At 39.9% G+C, this 26,819-nt stretch overlaps 1 protein-coding gene across 1 annotated transcript in view; it reads left to right on the top strand.

Moving 5' to 3' along the window:
- The window catches only part of PARD3B (par-3 family cell polarity regulator beta), a 609,556-nt gene that overhangs the window by 261,017 nt on the left and 321,720 nt on the right, over nucleotides 1–26,819 (top strand). The window contains exon 16 of the mRNA XM_032230967.1: nucleotides 8,696–8,740. Within this exon, the coding sequence (XP_032086858.1) occupies nucleotides 8,696–8,740 (45 nt within the window). The remainder of the gene's footprint in view (nucleotides 1–8,695; nucleotides 8,741–26,819) is intronic.

The raw sequence follows: 26,819 nt of genomic DNA, 5'->3' as shown, positions 1-26,819 counted from the left end.
TTCTCATCATATGGAATCATCACGTAGGATGGAATTCTTAAGGAATCAATATTTAATAATTCTAGGCCCATTTTAATTAAAAGCAAGACACTATTTCTAATCTATTCTCTACTTGATTCGATTGGAGTCAGTTTAATTATAGTGCCTAGACTGAATTTTATCTTGCTAACCTAGTATATTTTAGAGCTTACATATTACCCATAGTTTTATAAGTTTTTGTATAGCCAAAGAAAGAGTTATGAATCATCACATGTATTTATTTATTTTATTAAAAGTCGCATGCTTTTGTATAGAGATGTATTTAGTTGCCTGATCTTCCTCAGAAATTTAGAGAGACATTAATTTGTGACATATGACAAATCCAAAGGGAATCAACTGGATTCTACTCTAGAGAATACAAAGTCATAGAGAAGCAAACTATTCTAGCTCTATCTTTCCCACCAAGCATTTTGATTTTTGCCTATTTTTCTCTCTCTTATACATACAACTTTAAGCAAGCTTAATCATAATTGGTCTACTAGCCTTTGTCATTTCCTTTAGGTATATAGAGATATTCCTCTTGTTTTGCCTGCAATCCCAGGGGCAAATACATTTGAATCTGCTGTGAGAAGGAATTCTTGTCAAACACATGGGGATTGTTAAAAACGAAGATGTTGATGAGGCTAGGGAACATATTTACTGCTTTCTGGAAAGAGGGACAATGGCAATCTATGCTGGAATCCTATTTTGAGTAAATTGTTTAAGAAAACGACTCAAAAACACAGTATTTCTTTATAACCTGCATCGTATTTAAATTATAAGCCATGGATCTAATAATAGGGCAACTTAAAATATAAATATCTTCAATGCAATGCAGAATAGGGCACAATAGTGCTGAAATATTTTGGCTAATGTTCATAAAATTATAAAAATCACAGAGTATAAAGTATTCAGTGCTCAATCTCAGTAAAGCGTCCTCAAATTATGGTACATCAAGCTTTGTTTTAAGATGCACACCATTTCCCTTGTTAGATTGCATCATTCTTTTCCTTAACATTCAGATTGTATTCCATTTTTCATTTTGGGTTGATAAGGAATTTCTCTATGGCATCCTTCTAACCTCAGATAACGATCCATTCTATTCTATTGCTTCTCAGCTGTATCTTCTCTCAAATATATAAATACAAATATACCCAGTTCCCATCATTTCTTCCCATAGGACAGGGCTGTCAAACGCCCGGCCCATGGGCCAGATGAGTCATGCGCTGGACACGCCCACACCTATTTTATGAGCAAAGGTGGCGCAGTGGTTAAATGCAGCACTGCAGGCTACTTCAGCTGACTGCAGTTCTGCAGTTCGGCTGTTCAAATCTCACCTGCTCAGGGTGACTCAGCCTTCCATCCTTCCGAGGTGGGTAAAATGAGGACCCGGATTGTTGTTGGGGGCGATATGCTGACTCTGTAAACCGCTTAGAGAGGGCTGAAAGCCCTATGAAGCGGTTTATAAGTCTAACTGCTATTGCTATTGCTATTTTAGTGAAGGGGGGAAAGTCCCAATATATCATGTGATGCCGCAATGGCGGCATGAGTTGTGACACCCCTACCATAGGACTTATTTCTGAAGCCATCTTTCTTCAGGTTTTTTCTCAACTTTTCCTGAAATATGTGACCTGGTATGGACACAAATGGGGTAGGATATGGAAAAAAAGTACAGCTTATAATGATTTGTCATCTGAGCAAAAATGGCATTTGCCTTTTTAGAAGTGAGGACCTCTTGCTTATCGATTTTCATCTTGAGATTAGCTATAATTCCCGATTGCAAATGTACTGTTTTGGGGAATATGCTATATCTGCATTTGATTCCTTTTTCCAAAGTGAAAGCTTTTGCATTTGTCTCTCTCAATTTCCATCATATTATTTTCAGCCCATTTGTCTAATGTATCACAATCACTTAATTTTATTTCTGTCTCCCAGGGTATTAACTACTAATTTTGTGTTGTCTGAAAATTTGATAAGCATTCCCTCCACCTCTTTATTCAAGTCATTAATAAAAATGTTGAAGAGGACAAATCTGGACTTTGTGGCACCCCATTCAGTGGCTCTCTTTCATTTGATGAAAAAATATTGATGGCCATTATTTGAATACAGTTTTCAAACCAACTATAATATTGTCATGTCAATCCACCATTTAACTGTCTGTCAGATATAAAGTCCTAGGGACGTGATGGCGAATCTATGACATACGTGTCTCAGGTGGCACGCAGAGCCCTCTCTGCGAGTATTCAAGCTATCGTCCCAGCTCAGCTTCACCCCACCGGCCTCCCACCAGTCAGCTGCCTTTTGGGTATCTGCCCTGCATGCATGGGGGTGGTGGAGCGCATGAGAGGGTTGTGCTCACATGCACAGGGGGATGGGGGGGTTGCACACACATTGCATTATGGGTGTGTGTCAGGGGTGGGTTTCTCACCCCATTCCAACCAGTTCGGTTGGAACGGGGCCAGCAGCATCCTCGTGCACGTGCGCGGTGCACGCATGCGTACTAGCGTCTGCGTGACGCTCCAGCTGCTCCTGGAGGATCGCGCAGGTGCTGTATGTCTCCTGTGCATGCGTGGAAGTACAGAACTCGTCAAAACTGGGTAAGGACCGCAGGTGGGCGGGCACGCCCTTCGCTGTTCCCGGAAGTTACTTACTTCTGGGTTCGCCGACCAACCGGTTCGCAGGGACCACCGCGAACCGGTTGAAACCCACCCCTGGTGTGTGTGCATGCTCTCACTCACACACGTGCACATTTTCGGCCCGCAGCAATGAAAGGTTAGCCATCATGGGTATTGTGTCAAATGCTTTGCTAAAATCAAAACGGTTCTACAGCATTTCTCCATTTTAGTAAGGAAATGAAATTTAGTCTGGCAACATATATTCTTGGCAAATATTTACTGACTTCTGGTAATTCATGTATTGTTTTAAAGTGCTGACAGATTAGCCTCTTTATGGTTTCAGTGTCATATGATCTAGTCTCTAGCTCATGGATCTTCCTTCCCCCTCCCCCCACTTGTGAATAAAAGCAATGATCCTCCACCTCCAATTATCTGAAATTTCAGTTAAGACAAACGTAAACTTTGGCAAGATTATTAGAAATTTCTTTCAGATGCAATTCATATGGCTTTGGGGACTTGTACTTATTCAAGTTCAGTATGTACTTCCAGATCATATTTTAATCAAACATCCTGCTGTTCAAAATTAAATGTGTTAGTGTAACACATTAAAACAATACTAAACAGTAACAGGAGTTGAATAATCCCATGTTTATTTTATTGTTTGCTCTATATCCTTTTGCTGTGTTCACTCTTGCATGCACTTCATCATTAGAACAAAATATGGCTACGATCAAAGATCACTGGAATCAAAGCACGTCAAAAGAGCTGAGGTGGCGCAGTGGGTAGAGTGCAGTACTGCAGGCCACTTCAGCTGACTGCTATCTGCAGTTCGGCGGTTCAAATCTCACCCGCTCAAGGTTGACTCAGCCTTCCATCCTTCCGAGGTGGGTAAAATGAGGACCCAGATTGTGGGGGCAATATGCTGACTCTGTAAACAACTTAGAGAGGGCTGAAAGCCCTATGAAGTGGTATATAAGTCTAACTGCTGTTGCTATTGTTAATCTATCTAAAATAAAAGGTGTATAAAAGAATGCTACCTGAAATAACTTGAGTTATTAAGTGTTGAGTGTTGGCCAACCACCAAATGCATTGAGAGCTCTGTACATGCCATGGAGATGTGCATGATTCATTGGTTGTTGGGCATTTCTCTTCTTGTTCATGTCAGCAATGACTCAGTATGGCAGCAAATGGATTTTGCACCAATATTTGAGAAGATGTGGGTGAGACATCCAAAAGTGATATGGTCATGTCCTAAAAGCAGCACCCTACACCCTATTGCCTGCATCCGTGACCCGACAAATGCGCGCATGACAAAAGCGCACCGACGAAACCGCGGCAAGAAAACCGCAATGTCATAAACGCGCCCACAACAACATGTCGACAAAACTGTGCCCACAAAAGCGCGATTTCAGTTAAGATAAGGTTTAGGGTTAGGTTTAGGGTTAGGTTTAGAACTCACAGTTATTACTTGTTCGTTGAAGGCGCGCTTTTGTCGGCGCGCTGTTGTCGGCGCGCTTCTGCGCTCATTCATCGGCACGCTTTAGAACTCGTGGTTTTCTCTCCGCGGTTTCGTCGGCGCGCTTTTGTCGAGCGCACATTTGTCGGTGAACCCCTGCATCACCTTCCACTTTAACACAATGGCAAGCGTCTGCATGAAAGGCCGAAGCAAAGATGGCAAAACGCAATAAATGCAGCCCAGTTGGACTCAGATGCTGCATTTGATCATACAAGATGGTGTTTGTCGATCCCAAAGGATCATATTCACTCTTGAATATAGACTGTATATAGAATAAGAGCCCCCCGTTTGCTCTTTGTAGCATCCTTCTCCAACCTCTGTTCACTCTTCAGTTAGAGTTCCTGCCTACAACTGTTTTAAGCTGAAAGGAAGTAGTTTTTGCTTAGATAGGAGAAATGTTTCCTAATGATAAGAGCTGTTAAACAATAGATCAGAGTAACCTGAAATGTGGTGGAAGCTCCTTCACGGGAGGTCTTTAAGCAGAGGCTCAACGGATGTCTATTCTCCAGGGATGCTGAGATAGCCTATTCTGTGCTGGACAGAGTATTTCCAAGGTTGCTTCCATTCTGTGATTCTCTACTATGGACAGTCTTTTTTTTTTGGTAACTTTTCTATAATAGAATGCTAATCATTATGACCTGGAAACTGAGTGGAAGTGATAATGGCTATTACGGATTCCATTAGAATGTGGATTATTAATGTTTTGTGGTATTTCATTGTGAGGGGATTGATCTGCTTCATTTAATATATGAGAAAGACACGCAGCAACAAAAGTGTACAGGAAGTGTACATATTCTAGCTTTCGTTAGTTGTGTGTTACTTACGGATGAAAAGCAGAGGTGTTATTAAGGAAAAAGAAAGTTTGTATTGTCCTGATAATAACAATACTGTGTGAGGAAGTGAGATAGTCCAGGCAAAATATAGTGTTATGGATTATAACATTGTGAAGACTTGTCTACATTTTGATTTTGCTGTATGTCCCTGGAATAAAGAGTTTTATCCCAACTCTTTATTACCTGTTTCAGAATAGATTTCTGCCAACAGCTGGTGTATTATTTTAGATGGTTTGGAAAAAGATTTGCAGGTACTTAGATCCAAAGACATTTAACTGTATTCAGGAGATTTGACAAAGAGAGAGAGAGGAAAAAAATGTTACTTTTCAGTCATACATATAGCATTCAGATAACCTTGTTCTGTACTTTAAAAAGAATATAATAGCTATTCAAGTGACTACAGACTAAGTAATTCCTTGAGTGCTATTGTGAAGAGAGGGGAAGGGAAGAAGTATGCAATACAGTATCAAATAGTAGTTTGTTGTGGCCCAGCAGGAGCCGTTGGAGCTGCCACCAGACTCCGACAGCGAGGGGCCCTATGAGTCGGCTCTGGAGGATGTGGAGGACCCTGGACAGGGTTCTGACTCCTAGCAGGGTGCAGAGAGGCTGGTTGGCCACCAGGAGGCGCCTGAGCCTTGGACCAGTTGGGAGGAGCCAAGGGAGTTGTTTCTGGATGCCCGGCAACGCCGGGCAGATTGACGTAGAGAGCAGCTACGCAGTTACCAAGGATGATTGGACCCAGGTGATTGTAATTAGGCTCCTCTCAAGGTAGTATTTAAAGAGAGACTGGGAGGAGCCTGGTTTTGCAGGATTCAACGTCATTCCTAACACTGGAGAAGCTGTTATCTGTCGAAGTCTGAGTTGCTGCCAAGGTTCTTATCTGTTTGTTATGCTTGGCTTTCAGCCACCGAGGTTTTGGTTTCTTGCTAATAAAGTGCTGTGAAATTCCAGTTAAGCTTGTCTTGGCATTTGTTACTGGACGGAGGAGAGGGTCAGAACAGTAGTTGCTATTCATCCTGCATAGTTACACAGAATGCATGCAAGTTCAAGATTCCTTTCAAGTTCAACTTCTAGGCAGTGGTTTGTTCTAATGATGATTCATTTAACCAGGCTATCGAATCATAGGTTAACATGTTCGTAACATCATGCTCTGATGTTCATAAGAGCAGTTGAAACAAACAGTTCACCAATTTCATCTATCAAACTTAGCTTGAAATAATAGAAACTTTTGGTCTTCTTGCACATAAGAATTTTATCTGTCAATTTTGTTGTGGACCATTTTTTAAAGATAAAATAACATTAGCATTCCATTAAAGAGTTTCCATTAAAAACAAAACAGCTAAAATGTTTGCAAAATGATGCATTTGAGCCTTGATTTGACATGTTCTCTGTACTATCCAACATCCTTAGATGTGGAAACACTGCAATGCAGAAATAAGAGCAACTGAAGTAATGTTATTGGCACAATCATTGACTTAAAATTAATTGATGGCACTGTATCTATATTATGCAGAAAGGGCTGTGTAAGGGTAATATCCATCTGAAAAGCTAGCAACTGATTTTCCCCCTGACTAAAATACATTTAGATCAGGGAAAGTAATTTATTTAGATCCTTAAAAGCATCAAAGTTTTGGGGGGGTTGTGGAAACATGACCTTAGTTGATTAATTTGCTCTCTGTGAAGTGTTTTTGGTACGCTTTATGCAGATAGAAAATATTTTGAATTTTACTGAGATACTTGGGAAGAGAGTGGATAGATTTTCCATTGTCCAGATCTATTATATTAGAGCTCATATAAACTTACTTTTCGAATCTTTCTCTGCAAATAGAACAAACTATAAAAGAGAGAGAGAAAAGGAGGGAGCAACGCAGGGCAATGCCACCTTGAAAGTAATGAATGTATCTTGCTTTGCCAAATTTTTCATAGTCAAAGCGTTTTGCTGGTGGCATATTATTGGAGCTTGACTAACCATGCAAATATAGATTTACACCAATCTCTGCTCATAGTTTCACTTGAATATTAACTACTTCCATGTTAATGGCATCAAAACTGCTTGGAGACAGTGGATTTTCCCTGTGGAATTGCTCTAGAATTTCTTGCCAATGGAAGCTTTCCTCCAAATGTGAATAGAAAACATATGTGTATATAGGAGAAGGGGCATTCCATTTTGATTGGATCCACAGGAGGGATCAAGGAATTTTCAACAAAAATCAGGAATAAGATTAAGAGAAAACATAATGCCCAATTTGGCAAAAAGTGATATTGGCAAAAACATGGATCATTTGTCTGTGTATGACATTTAAGATTGAAATATACTATATACTTCAATCCCAGGGCCCAATACCATTTGGAACAGGGGTAGTCAACCTTTTTATACCTACTGCCCACTTTTGTATCTCTGTTAGTAGTAAAATTTTCTAACCGCCCACCGGTTCCACAGTAATGGTGATTTATAAAGTAGGGAAGTAACTTTACTTTATAAAATTTATAAAGCAGAGTTACAGCAAAACCCCTACTGCCCACCATGAAAGCTGGAACGCCCACTAGTGGGCGGTAGGGACCAGGTTGACTATCACTGATTTAGAACTACACTGTATGAGCAGTTGGCAACTGTACAGACATGGGCAACTCTACTTGTATGATTGGCAGGCACTCATACTTATACCCACATGCAAAGCTCTATTTGCATGAGTGGTGGGCACTGGAACTCACATGGAACCATCCCCTCTCCCCCCCCCCCTCAGATCCACAAAGCTGGAAAGGTTGGGAACCTGTTCTGACCCCCTCCTCCATCCAGTAACGACTGCCGAGACAAGCTTAACTGGAATGTACTTTAATAGCAAGAAACCAAAACCTCGGTGGCTGAAAGCCAAGTGTAACAAACAGATAAGGACCTTGGCAGCAACTCAGACGAGCCTTGGCAGCAATCCAGCCTGCCAAGCTAGTTATAAAAGTTCTCCAACTTTTAGTCAATGTGTTGACTTCTGCAAGAGAGGCGTGTGCACAAGCAGTCTTTTTATAGTCTGGAGAGGAGCCTAATTACCACCATCTGAGTGCAATTACCTCCTGTATTTGCACAACTGTTCCTGACGCCTATTAGCTCTTCGGTGCCGGGCATCCAGGAACAACTCACTGCTGGCGTCCGGCTCACTCTCCCTTGTCTCCTCCCCACTGGTCCAAGGCTCAAGTGGCTCCTGGTGGCCAACCAGCCTCTCTGTGTCCTGCTTGGAGTTGGAACCCTGTCCAGGGTCCTCCACATCCTCCAGAGCCGAGTCATAGGGCCCCTTGCTGTCAGAGTCTGGTGGCAGCTCCAACGGCTCCTGCTGGGCCACAACAGGAACTGCACTATTATATCACAAATACACAATTTTATCATGCTTCCATTTTTGTGTATTGGCGTTACTTCTGTACAGAAATCCAACACGAAATTGGCTGGAAAAATAAACGGTATGATTGAAATATCATCTTTGCTCAAAAAGTACTTGAAAAATCCATGCCTATTTTTAAACTTTAATTTAATTAGAGTTTTAAATTTGTTGCTATTTTATATGTATGGATGAATTAGATGCCAAAAATAAAAATAAAAAACTTTGCAAAAACAAGTGCATCTGCTTTGGAATGTAGTCTAGGGTGTTACTGATGGTGTATGGTTTCTTTTCATTTAGGGCTAAATCTTGATTTTTATGCACTTTCTTTTCCTCCCTTTTCTCTAGTGGCAGATGAAAGTAAAGTTGCCTTATTGACTGCTCAGAAACTAGGTAAGATTCCCCCCCCCCTCTTAGTTTTACCATATTTTGCAATTAAACTATTATATAAAATATATAAAATAGAGAGTCAGTTAAATCCTATTCGGAATGAATCTCCAATCTGTAATGGAAAACTAAGCTTTTTTTTTTCTGTTTCTAGGATATTGACTGAAAATTGAATAATTTGCAAAAGCAACAGTAGTATGGCTTTTTAGTTACAAACAATTATGTGTACCAAGTAAACAGTTAAAACTTTAAAAAGTCATTTAAAGGAGGCATGGGAGGAAAAAAAATCATGGTGATAATGGTAGGGAGTTTCATTAGGAGCTCATTGTTGTTGTTTTTGTGTGTGTGTTATTTTTAGTGTATTGTGTTAATGTTTTCATTGGTCAATATGAGTCAGCTGATTGGTATAGTTCATTCCAGCTTTGTAGACTAGTTTTTTTCCTGGATTTCCAAACTCATCTTTATCTTGACAGATTAAACCCCAATTCTTTGCTTCAGAAACTCAGTTCCAAGCATAGATCAGTTCCTAAATAAAACATTGGGTAACCTTGCTTCGCAGCAGCTATCACACAATGGATTTCCATCTGACCTGAAAAAATAGATTTTTTTTAAATAAAAGATTCTTTTAAATAGTTTTTTTTTTTAAAAAAAAATTGTGATGGTTATGTGTTGTTTCAAATTCTAGACTGAAAGTATACGATTAGAATTTTGTGACCCAAAGCTTCAATTCAACCACATTTTAAAATGGAATTCTGAATCACAATAAATACTGCTTTGGTCTAGGGGAAAGCATTTGAAAGCCTTATATAACAAGGTCCTGTTCTGCCTTAGCTATTGTAGCATAGGTTTAGGGTTAGATTTAGGGTTAGGGTTAGTGTTACATTTAGGGTTAGGTTTAGGTTAGGATTAGCATTACGTTTAGGGTTAGGGTTAGCATTAGGGTTAGGGTTAGCATTAGGTTTAGGGTTAGGTTTAGGTTCACAGCGCGCTTCTGTCACCACACTGTTGTCGGTGTGATTCAGTGCTCATTCATCGGCGGGGTTTAGAACTCACAGTTTTGTCACCGCGGTTTAGTCGGGCGCGGTTTTGTCGGTCGTCCTTTTGTCAGTGAACTGAAAACTGTTTAGATTTCCTTCTCTAGAACTCCAAATCGTTCTCTCTCAGAGAATAGTAGAATGAAAGTTGCTTACTTCATTTATCCCAAAATACTGCGTTTCTCCGAAAATAAGACCCGGTCTTATATATATTTTTTCCCTTCAAAAGAGACACCAGGTGTAATTTTCAAGGTATGTCTTCCTCTGTCTCACATCACCGTGATGGCTTTGACAGCCCTGCCCAGCAGGAGCCCCTGTGGCTGCTGATGGCCCTCTTCTTTTGCAGCTGATTGCCATAGCTCATGCGCAGTGCCCCCAGCCTCTGTTTTGCTGTCAGAGGCCTTCAGGAAAGGCCTCTGCAGCCAAGAAACCGGGTCTGGATTGAGCCCATAGCGCCCCCTGGCCTCATTTCGCTGTCAGAGGTTTAGATGTTTAGATGTTTATTAACATTTGTAGGCCGCCCTTTTCCCTGAGGGGACTCAGGGCGGCTCACATAAAATCAGGGAGGGGGAATACAAACAATGACGTAGACACATATAATAAAAGTAATAAGCAACATACATTCATCATTCGGGAGGGGCGGCTATCCTTGTCCCCAGGCCTGACGGGCTAGCCAGTTCTTAAGGGCTGTGCGGAAGGTCTGGACGGTGGTGAGGGTACGAATCTCCACGGGGAGTTCGTTCCAAAGGGTCGGGGCTACTACTGAGAAGGCCCTCCTCCTTGTAGTTGCCAGCCGGCACTGGCTGGCCGATGGAATACGGAGGAGGCCCAATCTGTGAGATCTAATTGGTCGCAGGGAGGTAATTGGCAGAAGGCAGTCTCTCAAGTATCCAGATCCACTACCATGCAGGGCTTTATGGGTGACTAATAGCACCTTGAAGCGCATCCGGAGATCGACAGGTAGCCAGCGCAGCTCGCGGAGGGCTTTATGGGTGACTAATAGCACCTTGAAGCGCATCCGGAGATCGACAGGTAGCCAGCGCAGCTCGCGGAGGATATGTGTTATGTGGGTGAACCGGGGTGCACCCACAATCACTCGCGCAGCCGCGTTCTGCACTAACTGAAGTCGCCGGATGCTCCTCAAGGGCAGCCCCATGTAGAGCACATTGCAGTATTCCAGCCTAGAGGTCACAAGGGCCCGAGTGACTGTTGTGAGCGCCTCCCGGTTCAGGTAGGGTCGCAACTGGCGCACCAGGCGAACCTGGGCGAATGCCCCCCTGGTCACAGCCGTCAGGTGGTGGTCAAACGATAGCTGTGGATCCAGGAGGTATTCAGGAAAGGCCTCTGCAACAAAGAAATGAGCTTTGATGGTGCCTCTGGTGGCAAAACAGAGGCCAGGGGGTGCTGTGCACGACAATCTGGAGCTCTTTTATCAGCTGGAGAAGCCTTTCCTGAACGCCTCTGATGGCGAAACAGAGGCTGGGAGTAATGTGTGCAAGTGGTGCCTAGCGGCTGCAGAATAAGTATGCCAACAAGGTGAGCAGGTATCAAGGTGTGCGAGGCCTAGCTGAAAGTGCCTGAAGGTAAGCAGGTCCACCCTCATCCCCACCTAGCTTGTACCTGTGTGCCTTACCCCACCATATGCAATCAGGGGCAATGGAGTGGGCGGGATCTTAAATAGGGCTTATTTTGGGAGATATGGCTTATAGCAATTAGTAATAGCAGTTAGACTTATATACCGCTTCATAGGGCTTTCAGCCCTCTCTAAGTGGTTTACAGAGTCAGCATATCGCCCCCACAGTCTGGGTCCTCATTTTACCCACCTCGGAAGGATGGAAGGCTGAGTCAACCCTGAGCCGGTGAGATTTGAACCGCCGAACTGCAGATAGCAGTCAGCTGAAGTGGCCTGCAGTACTGCACCCTAACCACTGTGCCACCTTGGCTCTTCTCCTTATATTGGGTGCATGTGTAAAAACCAAGCTAGGACTTATTTTTGGGGAAACACGGTATTACAAATGTGAAAATTATCTATTGAATTCTAACTGATAACATGGCCTAGGTTGTTGAATTCTATTTTTCATCCCTATCACAGTAATCCTTTTATGGAGAAACATTCCCGTAAACAGAATATCTTATATCGCCGGGTAGCCGGGGTCGGGGGAATCACATATAAGTAGAAACTAAATTCAGTGTATTCTAGTGCAAGTTTAGAAAACTATTTAATTTCTCTTGGAGTAAAAACCTTTAGATTATTAAAACCACAGTGAAAATCTCATAGATAAATATTTTAATGCCTTTTCTATTTAGCTTAGAAAACCATAGCCTTCTTTTAAAGGAAAGCAGCCATTTTGAACAAACTTTGTTCTATGTTTTGCGAAATTAAAAAATGAAGGCTACATTGTCTGCTTTAATAATCACGGTGATAATATATTGTGTATAATAAAGCTTTATTTAAACGAAGTAACTGCACTGCATCACTGACATTTTTAGTGAGATACTTTTAGTCAATCCTTTTGGCATACAGCAATTTTCATTTCTACGGTAGAAGAATGTAATCTTTTTTAATTTCTCCTACCCTGTAGTTCTTCCCTTCGGCGTACAAAAGGTTATTTTTTTCTATTTGAAACTGAAGAGTCTCACCTGGTCTTGCCTTTCATCCTCCTCTCTGAAACCACTGCTAAATCTCAAGCTGAAAATCTTTCCAAAAAGTGACTCATCAGTTGGAAATTGTGCCCTGCTACTCAGGAGGCGGTTTGCAAACATAGCAACTGCATTTTGTTTGCCAAAAAATAAATGGGAGCCCTTCCTGTCAATCCATGTTGGAATGAGGCCCACTGCAGTCATAATCATTGGCAAGGAATTGTTTTCAAACCAAACAAGTTCTCATTTTCAATTTCCATACCTGGTGTATGGGTGAGGCCCTGGGTTTATTTTACACCATTACGGGCAAACCTCAACCAGAGTCCAGCTGTGGTCTTTATAGGCATATGATATTTGATTTGATTTGATTTAATAAATTTATAGGCCGCCCAATCCCAAAGGACTCCGGGCGGCTTACACAAAATAAATTTTAAAAAATGAAAAGTTAAAAGAACGGAGGAAAAGAGATTAAAAAACCACATCATGCACCCAGTCTAATCGGGGCTGGACCTTGATCAAGAGGTCAACAACCCCAGGCCTGCTGGAATAGCCAGGTTTTGATAGCCTTTCGGAAGGCCATGAGAGTGCGTAGGTTTCGGATCTCTGGGGGTAGTTCATTCCATAGGGTTGGAGCGGCTACAGAGAAGGCCCTCCCCCAGGGAGCCGCCAGCCGACATTGTCTGGCTGACGGCACCTGGAGAAGGCCCACCCTGTGCGATCTTATCGGCCGTTGGGAGGTATGCAGCAGAAGACGGTCTCACAGATATCCGGGTCCTAGGCCATGTAGGGCTTTAAAGGTAATGACCAGCACCTTGAATCGCGCTCGGAGACCAATAGGGAGCCGGTGCAGCTCGCGTAGGATAGGTGTAATGTGGTTGTATCTTAGTACACCCAGTATCGCTCGCGCGGCTGCATTCTGGACTAATTGTAGTCTCCGAACACTTTTCAGGGGCAGCCCCAGATGGATGTATAGGCAAGTCGGATAAAGAAACAAGCAGACAGAAATGGAAAATGGTGTTGTTCCTATCTCTTCCCTCTTACTTTACCCTACTCCACTGCTGTCTCAGTTTTGCCATGTCATCATCCTAGGTTATAAGCAAAAGGCTAGCTCTTCTTTTTCCCAAGTTCTAATTTAGCACTGTTTTTAACACAACACTCAAGGAAAAACAAAAACACCACAAAGATTCTGAATTCTGAACTAGCTATTGCTACAAGAAAAGGAATGGTGGTCGAAACTGGTGTTGCTGGTTTCTTGGCTTGGCCAAGATTTGACTTAAAGCTAAAAAAAAAAAAAAAAGAAAAAACTTCCACATCTTTTAAAGGTTGCATACAACCAGAAATAGATCCTTAGTAAAGCTGAAAGTTATTTTTTTAAAGTTATAAAGTTACCCACTGCCTAATTAACTTGAGAGCAGCTGAGAAACGGGGAGACAACTGGAGTGGGTTTGCCAGAATGACCCTATTTCCCATTTTTCTCTGTGCAAAAAGTCTGAGGAACTCCCAGCTACTAGATGTCAATTAAGAGGGGAAATGGACCTGGTGTGTCAGTCGATCTGATCCAGAGGATCTATAGCTTTGCAGAGTGAGATGCACGGCATATAAATTTTATAAATCTGCTCCACTATTGTAGCCTGATAGAATGTCAGGGGAACGGCTTAATCTCGACCACCAAGTGGTTGTAAAAACACAATAAAATAAATGACAGGGTGAACAAAGGTATTTATATTTCCCATCAGCATCCATTCCCAGTCTTTTACACTTTCAGACAACACATCCCATGGGACGCAGCTACACCAGGGTTCCTGTGTAATCTCAGAAACACTCAAACTCTTTGCTTCTCACAGCTTTTCTGCTGTGTGTGTTTCAATAAGCCGGGTTTCAAATCAGATTTGGCAACAAAAATGCCTATCTTAATTTAACTTGCCATAAATATACAGCTGTTGTGGTGGTTATAATAGCATAGTTTGGAAGGATTTATGTACAAGCTATTGTTTGTATTGGAAAAATGCTGCCCTTTTCCTCCCATTTATGCAAACTCACAAATGGGATTCCATTAGCCTCTAGCTGTTTGCTTTATTTTCATTTTTCATATGTTTCTTTCTTATTATTTAATGCATGGAAGTAGTCTTAATATATATTGACTGTCTGCTAAAGTCTCTGCTGACACAGCTTTTCAAAATGATGCAGTGGTGGAGAAAAGCTGATGAGTTCTTTACGATCTTTGACGTATTAATTAACAAAATGGACTAAAAGGAAGAAACCTTTCCCATTTTCTGTTTTAATTTTCTAAAACACATGTAGATTGAGACTTCAAGTGAAGAGCTGCAACAAAGGACTAATATATGTTGGGAAGTTGTACATTCTAGTAGATTAATACATTGATCTCTGCTGGTTTGGAGATCACATCAGGCTAGTTTTGTGTTTGTTTTTTTTCCAAAAGTCTCTCCTCCTTTTGTAAAGTCATAAAGTTGTGTAGATACCTGCTTATGAAACTATCCTGGAATCAATGCAACATTAATAATTGAATTTTTGAGGTTCTCAAGTTGAAAAAAACTCATAATATACTATTTGCTATGTTCCTTTTACAGTGATTATCACCTGTATTATACAGTGCCTCTACTACAAGGCTCACAAGTGACTCATAAACATAACAGCTGCTTCTGTGTATCCCAGTAACTGGTTTCAGTGGCATATTGCTGTGATATTATTGCCTTTGTGAGCTGGGCAGCATAGAAGTCTAATACCAATATACTGAGAGCAGAATATAGCCTTATCTTTGTAAATTTTTCTGACCCCTGTTTTAAAGCTAAGAGTTGCATTGCCATTACTTGTTGGCTGCAAATATCATGACCCAACTTCAAGAGATTCAAGATTTAATAAATTTATATGCCGCCCAATCCCGAAGGACTCCGGGCGGCTTACATAAAACAATTCTAAAAGATTTAAAACAGAAAAAGAACAAATTAAAAAGACACATCATGCACTCAACCTTAGTGGGGCTGGACCCTCGTTCATGAGGTCAACAGCCCCAGGCCTGCCGGAACAGCCAGGTCTTAGTAGACTTAGTAGACTTTCGGAAGGCCGAGAGAGTGGGGAAGGTCCGGATCTCTGGGGGTAGATCGTTCCATAGGGCCGGGGCAGCTACAGAGAAGGCCCTCCCCCGGGGAGCCGCCAGACGACATTGTCTAGTCGACGGCACCCGGAGAAGGCCCATCCTGTGAGATCTTTTCGGACGCTGGGAGGTATGTGGCAGAACTTGTGTTACATGAAGATTTTGTTTGTTTGTTGTGTTGAGTTTAACTTGAAACTATTTTGACTCAGTCTTGTTGGATGAGTCTATGTATTATAGAAGGGAAAAAACATGTCACTCCATAGCTGCAAATGTTATAAGCTTCTGCTCTATTTATATATTTAGTATTTCTTTTTTTCAGCATGAAACATTCCCAAATCCTAGAATTTTCCTAGAGGTCAGCTTCTCCTTCTTAGCAATAATTATGTCCCTACCCCCAGTTTTAATTCTTTTTTTTTTCAGCTCTCCAGTATCTTCTCTAAAAAGAAATGATGAAAATATTCCAATGTGAAGGAATTAAAATTTTATAATCTTATATTTTTTCCTAATTGCCTCAACGGTGCTTTTACATTTCTAAAATAGTTAAATAGTTCTTGAAAAGACTGGGAAAATTAAAAAAAGAAAATCCAACCCTTACTATCCAATGCTGGCTGAGAACAACAGCCCATTTTTTCAACTATTGAACTCTCTGAAATATATTCCAAAAGGAACCTACATATAATGTACTACAGTAGTTTAAATTCCCTCTTGTCATTTTCTAAATATAAATATATTTATTTTTTTAAAATTTATTTGCCTAAATATCTCTTTAAAAGGATGCCCTTCATGCTTGCTATTCATTTAGCAACTTCATTATTTACATTAATTAATATCTCAGTTGGGGGCCATCAAATCAATCCTAACTCTTAATAAAGTATTTTATTCCTTCCTATAGTGTTTTTAATGTTCATTTGACTTTTTATTTTTAACAATAAATAAAACAACAATATAAAAGCACTCATTTTTATTATAATTTATTTTTAAATTATTGTTTCATTAATTCTTGTGCACGGCCCAAAATCACTTCTTTTAATGCAATGTAGATGTGATTAATAAATAAAAAAAAATGTTTGGACAAATATCCACCATCTCAATCTGACCTTATAGTTCTTGTTTATATTTAGATAACTTTATTAGTTTTTTTCTCCAGGCAGCTTCATCAACGTCACCATCTATTTTTCTCCGTAGCTTTTCTAAAGAGATTTAGTAATCCCTTTATTTATTTTTATCCGCTTTGTCCATTGTCTTTTATTTCCCTCAATCTTGCCAAGCGTAGGTTTGTTTAAATTGATCCTCCTTGCCTTCCGTGATATTTTCAGTAGCCATTTCTAAATCCATAATTTCAAATTATCTGTCTTCTTCCTTGCCCTTTTTCCTCAGTATCTCATTTTCATAGCTTTTAATATCTTACCAAGGATTGAATAAAGGAAGTTTGGAAGTAGGATGGACATTGCTTTTATTGTTCTGATCTTCGCTATCTCAGAAGTAGCCTTATCACTTATCACCTTGTCTAACTTTGTCATTTCCTTACTCTCTGGTATTAATTTCTTTATATCTCTGGCACACTGCCCATTAAGCCTAACACAAGAAAACTATTTACTTCTTGCTGTGACTCTCTCTACATGCTGGCTGATTTTAGCTTTGTCTTTGTAATATTTAACATTAACTCACATTTTTCACTTTTCATTTATTATCCTAATGAGCTTTTTTGAGTCTTCCTTACTTTGAACTAGTAAAGTTATTGTTATTGTTATTGTTATTGTTATTGTTAAAGTTTATTTATATGCCGCCCTTTTCCCTGGGGGGACTCAGGGCGGCTCACAACCCAAAGGGGAGGGGGAGACAAACTTTTTAACATATAAGACAATACATAATTAAAAACACAACATTCATACCATTCGGTTGTGTTTCCGGCAAACACAGATAGCTCATGTTTTGATTTCAGCTGTTGACTCCTAAAATCCTTACAGATAGAGAGACAATATGCATCGCTATCTTACGCCTTTTCTTATTCTGAACTACTCTGTTTTGTCAAATTCATTTTATATAATACTTCTTGATCACTGTAAAAGGTTTTTCAGAACAGTCAGATGTTCTGGCATACTTAACAGTTTTAACAGATTTCATTTTCTGCCATAATCTCAGAATCAAAAGCTTTGCTGTATTCAACAAAGCAAGGGAACTTTCTCCTTAAATTGTCGTGATCTCTTCCTTATCCATCTTACATTAGCTATCTAACTTCATTTTCCTTTGCCTTTTCTAAAATCTGTTTATTCACTTGACATTCCTTCCTCCATGTACGGCCATATTCTTATTTGTAAGAACTTAAAGATTTGTGAGAAAATCTAGTACTTTGTTGATTTACCTACCTTGGTATACAAAGATATTTTCAATCTTTAGTTCACACATCTTTTTTCCATATGTGTTGATAATAGGACAGTTGATGCTTAAACTGCCTCTTCTCCCTGTTGTATTATCTATTGTCAGTATTAGACATATCCTACTTTTTAGTAGAATTGACTAATGAATAACTTCTGCCTTTACAAATGTTTCCATCATCCTATAATCCCATTTGTAATGGAATTCAGAGTAATCTTTCTATCTCCCTTTCATTAGAGATGAAGGTATTAGATCTCTTCCATGATTATATAGTGTGAAGTTGTTTTTAATTGCTTTGTTTATTTCGACTCTGCATGGGTTTGCTGTTATCTGCTCACTCGTTATGATTAGGAGCAGCATACAAGCTGAAGCAAACAAGGAAAATGAACAAATTACTGTTGAATAACTTAGCTATAAATCATCCTGTGGTTTTTCCCCCCCCAACTTTTTTTAAAAATGTTCTTCATCTGTTTGTTCTTTCATACTTGACATTGAATCTCTCTCCTCAGGCACTTCATTGTCCTTTCTACTACTCCAAACTTTTGTTATCTTTTTTTTAGCCACCATGATAGCTTCTTCTGAAAGTCACTTGCTCTCATCCCTGTCCTCTCCATCTAGAAAACTGACCAGCCTTTGGTAGGCTCCAGAATTTGCACCTAGAAATATATTGACTGGTTGGATTATTCATGTCCATCATACATAAGACTCTGGATGTCTTAAAAACAATGAGAACAAATTAGAAAAACTAACAATGTATAAACAAAAAGTAATAGTAAAGCATATTTAAAACAATCATTAGAATTCATAGTTTGGGTAATCACTTCTAACAATAGCATAAATAGCTCACTGGCCAAACCAAACCCCTGTATATTTTATTTGAGTATTTGAGTTTCCAGTTTGTTCTAATTTATAATTGTTGGTTAAAATATGATTCAATATTTTAAATGCGTATTCTGCAATCATTATTGTTTGTCACTAAATTTATTTGGCAGCTAAATCTGCCATATTGTTAACTAGACTGGGAAAACTAACTTCTTGATGATTTCCCAACTTTCTTCTTGATTTGGTAGGAAGGGTAGCTTTTTTTGTGCGCTTCCTCAATACAGCTTTTTTTTTCTTCCCTCTTTTTTTCCAGGAAATTATATAGTTGAAGATACTCCAGTAGTATCCTCTGTTCCCATAAACGGCAGTAACTCATTGAGAAAATTCTCTTTCTCTTTTCCACCTTTATTCCATAGACAACAGGTAGCAAGAACAATTCCTGTATTGTTTTCTATAGTTGCTGACTACGATTCACCGACAAATGCGCCCACAACAGCGCGCCGACAAAAGCGCGCCTTCAACAAACAACGTGAAAACAATGTAGTAACCCTAACCCTAATTCTAACCCTAAACCTAACCCTGAACCTAACCCTAACCCTTACCTTAACCCTAATCGTGCTTTTGTGGACGCGATTTTGTCGGCGCGCTGTTGTGGGCACAATTTCGACATCACTCTTTTCTCACCGCGGTTTTGTCGGCGCGCTTTTGTCGTGCGCGCATTTGTCGGGTCACGGCTGACTACAACAGTCTATACGGAGCATGTTGAAGCAGTCACACCAGAGGTGCTTTTCACACTCTTGAGTTGTAATAAGTAATATTGGCTGGCAATGATACGTGATTTTGCTAACAACAGCAGCAATTTGTGATAATGAAATAATGGCTGGCTGGCTGGCAATTGCAACTATCAGCAGCAAAATAATACCGTGGGTACTGTAGTAAATTATTATTAAGCTTTGTTGCGCAGTCAGTTAGATTTTTAGACCGGATTTGGTATTTTTATCCACCTATCAAGTCCCTCCCAAGGACCCGAGATAAGCAAATGTTCTTGTTTGATGATATTAAAGGAATCATCGCAGGCTGTAAGCTGTTCCACATAAAGCTGCCTATTGCAATTGACTGTGTTTTTTGTCAATGACAATGGTATTCAATTGATGCTCCAGATGTTTCGGGATTGCACCCAAGGCGTCTATTCCTGTGGGTACTTTCTTTGTTTTCTTTTTCCACAGTTGTTCTGTTTCTTATTTCCAGATTTTTGTATTTTGTGACTTTCTCCACTTTTTTTCTCTTCTATAGCAATAGCAGTAGACTTATATACCGCTTCATAGGGCTTTCAGGCCTCTCTAAGCGGTTTACAGAGAGTCAGCATATCGCCCCCCACAGTCTGGGTCCTCATTTCACCCACCTCGGAAGGATGGAAGGCTGAGTCAACCCTGAGCCGGTGAGATTTGAACCGCTGAACTGCTGATCTAGCAGTAGCCTGCAGTGCTGCATTTTAACCACTGCGCCACCTTGGCTCTATTTTTGTCAATGTCAATTGCTATTCTATTTCTCCCATTTTTTTCCTCCTGTTTTCACCATCCGCTGTCCAGATTTCTTTGTCTTTCTCATCAACGATTACTAAGTCTGGGGAGTTAGGTGTCAGCTGCTTTGCCTTTTGCGGGTGACTGTTGTAATTTTGGACAGGTCTTCATTTTCTATTATTTTGGACAGGTCTTCGTTTTCTATTATTTTGTCTAGTTTGTTTCTTGCTTGCAGGCAGATGGCATTTGTTGCAGGTATTCTGATATACCATTATTGCTATTTTTTTAATGCTTTCGTTTGTAGTAAGTCTGTGTGAACTTCTTACAGCAGCTAACCATGTGGGTCCACTGTTTCTTCAGTTTAGCAGTAGCAATAGCAGTTAGACTTATATACCGCTTCATAGGGCTTTCAGCCCTCTCTAAGCGAGTCAGCATATTGCCCCCAACAACAATCCGGGTCCTCATTTTACCCACCTCGGAAGGATGGAAGGCTGAGTCAACCTTGAGCCGGTGAGATTTGAACTGCCGAACTGCTGAACTGCAGTCAGCTGAAGTAGCCTGCAGTGCTGCATTTAACCACTGCGCCACCTAAGTTTCCTTGCAGAGATGTCTCTTGCTGTCTTCTCAATTCTGCTTTTATACACATTGTTCTTAATGCTTAATCTTGTCCATCCAAAGTTAGCCCTTCTGTCTCTTCCATCAACTTTCCTGCTGTTAGCTACTGGCAGATTTATTGTTATCTGTTTTGCATGCTATTTTATTTAATGTACTGGCCATATAATATTTTCCTTGCCTTGTCTCTTTTCTATTCTTCATTTGGTTTTTCTTATAGGCCAGTTTTGTCTCTCCAGTACTCAGTACCTGCTCCAATGCATCTTCTTCACTATCCTTCAGCTATTCTTCCAGTGTCCTTTTTTCTTCTTCAGTTATCTGGTGTACTTGCAACATTCCACACCTACCTATTTTTCTTGGTAAGTAGAGACTGTCGGTGAAACATAAACTGCTTCAACTCATCCCCTTGGAATGGTGCTATAGAGCATTGGTCTCCAACCTTGGCAACTTTAAGACTTGTGGACTTCAACTCCCAGAGTTCCTCAGCCAGCTTTGGGCTCAAGTTGTTCGTTTGGTTTGCTAGGTTCATAAGCTTTAGCTCAACTCCAAGGCTAACTCACCACCTTGCTTCATGGTTCTGTTATAATCTACTCATCTACTCCACTATTCTTTGTTTCCGTGATTATTTGCTCTCTCTTTCTAAAAGTATTTCCTTATCTCTGTTGCCTAGAGCAGTGTTTCTCAACCTTAGCAACTTTAAGGTGAGTGTACATCAACTTCAGCATGGCTGAGAGTTGAAGTCTACCCATCTTACAATTGTTAAGGCTGAGAAACAATGACGTAGAGGAATCCATGTGTCCTAGACATATTAAACTTATCCCTTCGCTATGAAATGCCCGTTAGGTTGAGAGCATTATCCCCTACATTGAACTGGTTTTCTGCAGAAAACCAGTTCAATGTAGGGGATAATGCTCTCAACCTAACGGGCATTTCATAGGCAAGGGATAAGTTTAATATGTCTAGGACACATAGATTCCTCTACATTATTGTTTCTCAGCCTTAACAATTGTAATTTATATTTCATCTGACATATACAGAAAACTAAGAATATGCTGAACGCAACACAGAAATGTTCTGGTAGGGAAAGATGGTTATGCATGATATGACTATGTAATTGCCTACTACAATTTTCAAATCTGTATCAAATAATAAGTAGCAACTGTCCGCGGATGTTATTTGATTTAATCACATCTACACCCTATAATAACTGTTTTTGTTTTAATTTGTATAGCATTGTATGATGTATGATCTAGTGCTACAGAACTGTAGTGTTAAATACTTGTAAAGACCAGATTGCTAACACCTTGGTTGGAGTAAATATGTATTTCTGTTCATGATGACCTAGTTAATCCTCATCTTGCTAAAGTTGTGGAAATATCATATAAATATTCTCAGTGAACTCAAAATCAGCATATCCATGAATTATCCAAGGAACATGAAGCAACCTTTTCTGTCATCTATTGCGAGAAATATAGTACACCAACAGATTTCATAGTTTAGGAAATGTGTCTTTGTGTGTTAGGTAAAAAACAAGGCAAAATGCCCCTTAAGTTTTGAAAAGCATATATGATGTCTATGGGTGGAAAATTGTGTCATATGAAACAAATGTATCCACTTGGTGATACTGATAGACTGTACCTGCCCCGAAAATCAGGTGGCAGAGGATTATTACAAGTGAAGCAAATAGTTGAAGAAGAAAAACATGCACTGGCTGATTATTTAAAAGAAAGTCAAGAACATCTATTAATCGAAGTAAAGAACAAAAATCTATTGAAGGTCCAACAGACGAAACAAGAATACAGAAAAGATGTGATAAAATCAAGAATGGAGAGTTGGCAGAACAAAGCACCACATGGCCAATTTCTGGAAAAAATAAAAGATAAAGTGGACAGTGAACAAACTTGGTTATGGTTAACAGCAGGTACATTAAAGAAAGAAACAGAGTCACTAATCCTGGCTGCACAAGAACAAGTTATCCGCACAAATGCCATTAAGGCCAAAATCGAAAAATCCTCTGATGATGCCAAATGCAGACTTTGCAAAGAAGCTGATGAAACTGTTGATCACATACTCAGCTGCTGTAAAAAAAATCGTGCAGACTGATTATAAATTGCAGCACAATTCAGTAGCACCAATGATCCATTGGAATTTGTGCAAAAATTATAATATTAAAACAGCAACAAACTGGTGGGAACATCAGCCTGAAAAAGTCACCGAAAATCAGATGGTCAAGTTTCGCAGATGATCAGAGCTTAATAAAGAAAAGATATTTTATTTATTTCTAGTCTGATCTTCTGGTTCAGAAAGACCTTATTGTGAGTGGATGGGTTTTTAAAAATCTTACTCATTCCTTCCAAAAGACAATATTAGAGAAAAAGAAAACATGAAGAACCTGATGATTTTAAAGCCCAGCAGAAAAGTTGTATAGTGCTTTGACAAGGTTCCACCACAAATGCGCGAACGACAAAAGCGCGCCTGACTAAACCGCGGTGACAAAACCACGCCGACAAAACCGCGCGACGAATGAGCGACGAATGAGCCCGGAAGCGCGCCGACAGAAGCGCGCTAACCCTAAACCTAACCCTAAACCTAACCCTAAACCTAAACCTAAACCTAAACCTAAACCTAAATCTTACCTTAAATTAAATCGCGCTTCTATCGGCGCACTGTTGTCGGCGCGCTGTTGTCGACGCGGTTTTGACATCACGGTTTTAGCGCTGTGGTTTTGTCGGCGCGCTTATGACGTTCGCGCTTTTGTCGGGTCACGCTCTGACAAAGGGTACTTACTTTAGAACCTGTTGACATAAAAGCAAAGTGAAAATCTGGAAAGTTTTTTCTTTTAATAGTTCTGGGTCCCTTTGCAATGATTTCTGGCATCAGGCTTCTCCATATCCTTGTTGAGAAGTCAACAGATGTACAGGAGGTAAACCCATTGTTCCATAGAGACCTGAAGACTAAGCAGTTATCACTGACAAATGTAACAAGTTGCTCCATGCCTCTAAAGAAACCTATAATCATTGATGAGTTCCTAATTTTCCTTAATCCTTTCCATCCAAATGCTAAGCTTTCCTGCTCCTGAAGCACTTCTGGAAGGGGCTTTGCTGAAACCTCTGATGCCTTGGATTTAATGAAGCTGGAATTATTCCCAGATAATGCAGTTACCCTCCTGGTGTGTACCTCAGAGGAGAGAGAGGAGAATTGGCAAAATACTTTTATATGCTAATTAGGATGCAAACTGAAAGGATTGACTGTTTAAAACTATTCAGCTTTACAAATACCAGTGTTTTATCTCTAGGTTCCATTGTAGGTCTTTGGTGTTGCCATTATATCTGTAACTCCGACATGCCTCTCTCCCTTTTTATCCCTTTGCTATGGAAAAGTAACTACTTGTGAATAAAACTCCTGATGCTGTTTTCTCTACAATACATTTAGTTTCCCCAAAGAAATCAAAGATTTCCCTCATTCATATTTTTTCAGCTTATTATTCTTTTATTTGCTTTATGAATTAATGCGGGAGAGCCACCCAATTTGTTATATGTTACAGCCTTTAGCAATGTATAGTAAAAGAATATATTTTCCAATAAGTTTATGAAAATCCATATATCCCTTCCTTTTTTTATTTTGCATGAGAACTTGTGTAATTTCAGTAGCTTGGGGATTGTATTATAATATTGGTTATATAATTTATATGAAAGGCCATAAGACTGGACTACTGTAACGCGCTCTACATGGGGCTGCCCTTGAAGAGTGTTCAAAGACTTCAGCTTGTCCAGAATGCAGCCGCGCGAGCGATTGTGGGTGCACCTCGGTACACCCACGTTACACCTATCCTCCGCGAGCTGCACTGGCTGCCCATTGGTCTCCGGACATGCTTAAAGGTGCTAGTCGTTACTTTTAAAGCCCTACTTGGTATCGGACCTGGGTACTTGAGAAACCACCTCCTGCCAGTCACCTCCCAAAGACCTATTAGATCCCACAGACTAGGCCTCCTCCGAATTCCATCTGCCGGCCAATATCGGCTGGCGAGCCCCCAGGGGAGGGCCTTCTCTGTCCCTGCTCCGGCCCTATGGAACGATCTCCCCATTGAGATCCGGACCCTTACTACCCTTCTGACCTTCCGCAAAGCAACTAAGACCTGGCTGTTCCGGCAGGCCTGGGACTGTTGAATTATCCAGCCCCATTCGAGGTTACGACTGTTGTTGAATTTTAAATTGTTGTTTTCTATTTTTATTTTTGTATCCCCTCCCCTTTTTATTGTTAGACGCCCTGAGTCTTCAGGGAATAGAGCGGCATGCAAGCCAATAATACACCAGACATCACACTGGTTGAGAAACCAGTCACAATCATAGACATCACAATGCCAGGTGATAGCAGGGTCGCCGAGAAGGAACATGAAAAAATCGCGAAATACCAGGACTTAAAAATCGAAATTCAACGATTATGGCACAAACCAGCAGTGGTAATTCCAGTGGTAATTGGCACACTGGGTGCTATTCCAAAAGCACTGGAATTGCATTTAAAACAGTTAAAAATTGACAAAATCGCCATCAGTCAAATGCAAAAAGCCGCACTGCTTGGATCTGCACGCATATTGCGAAAATACGTTATGGCGTCCTAGGCCCCTGGGTGGGGCCCGACTAGTAACCAATGCCAAATCCGGCAAAACAACTAGCCGCTGTGATACAATTGTATAATAATAATAATAATAATAATAATAATAATAATAATAATAATAATAATAATATTTCACCATTGTATTAATATTTATCCCATTATCAATTATTTTAAATAAAACATGCCAGATATTGAAGCTCAATTAAGCTTGCTCACCTTCTGAAACTGTATGGAAAATCACAATTGGAAACTGAAGCATTACCTTATATAGTCAACATTTATAGCAATGACACTGCCATGGCTTTTCAATTAAGTCAGTGTGCATCATTTGCTGTAAACAAAGGAAAACCAGTCGGGTTTTTGAATTGAAGTGCCAGATAGAAGCAAATTGAGAAGTCTTGCAGCAGAAAATAGAAACGAATATCTGAGCATCCTACAAGCATATCACATTAGACATGTGGTGGAAATCAAAGCCAAAAACACATAAGTAAGGAGAGCCCTAAAATCCTAAAAAGTTTAACAATGAAAATATTATTAAAGCTATCAACCCCTGAATCATCTTAATTCTTTAATAGGAATTGAAGGTATTATAGATATAAGCTAAAACAGAAGGATTCAGTTGAAAGTCTGAAACTATCACCATCAACCATATACTACACCTGTGGGGTGAGATTGACAGCTGGTAAGGATGATGCTATCAATGTATAATGATAAAGAACTTCATTGCACTAAACAATTAAAGTATGAGGAGCTGAGTGTGGTGCTTTATGCACTTTTAAAGCAAGAAACTTTACTAAAAGATTATAGGAAAGAGAGAAACCTATTTGAAATGGTTTCAAAATACATTTATCCTAATTGCTTAATGAATATTCCACCGAGGCAGGATTTTTAAAAATATTTTATGAAGCCAAAAAGCATTTACTTCTAGTCTTTTCACCTTAAAATACTTCAAGGCATTGTCATATAGGTCAAATTCTTGCATTCATCTGAATGATAATGCTTATCTCAACAATTTGAGCTCACGTTGGATTGAATAACATATCTGTAGGAATTTAATTTTACACCAGGCCACCTGCTTATTTTAATTTTCAAAGAGGAACGTTTGAGTGGATTATAAAAAGGGGACAGGACCTGCTTGAAGAATTAAACACATCGGAATTGATGTTCATGTAATGCTTAAGTCTCAGATGCCACATTGAACAATACATGGTAAGAAAAACCATTATAGCAATGAAGAGGCTAAAATGAACCTGTTTAAAAATGTGATAAATCAAACCCAGAAAACATTAGAAGTTTATAAGAAAATGTATTTAAATGAATTCAGCTACTTTAAGGCACAGAGATTTCATTGTGAC

This window comes from Thamnophis elegans, chromosome 1, assembly GCF_009769535.1.
Source record: "Thamnophis elegans isolate rThaEle1 chromosome 1, rThaEle1.pri, whole genome shotgun sequence".
Taxonomy (NCBI): Eukaryota; Metazoa; Chordata; class Lepidosauria; order Squamata; family Colubridae; genus Thamnophis; species Thamnophis elegans.
The sequence above is the reverse complement of the archived record's forward strand: the minus strand, read 5'-3'. Positions and strand labels throughout refer to the sequence as shown.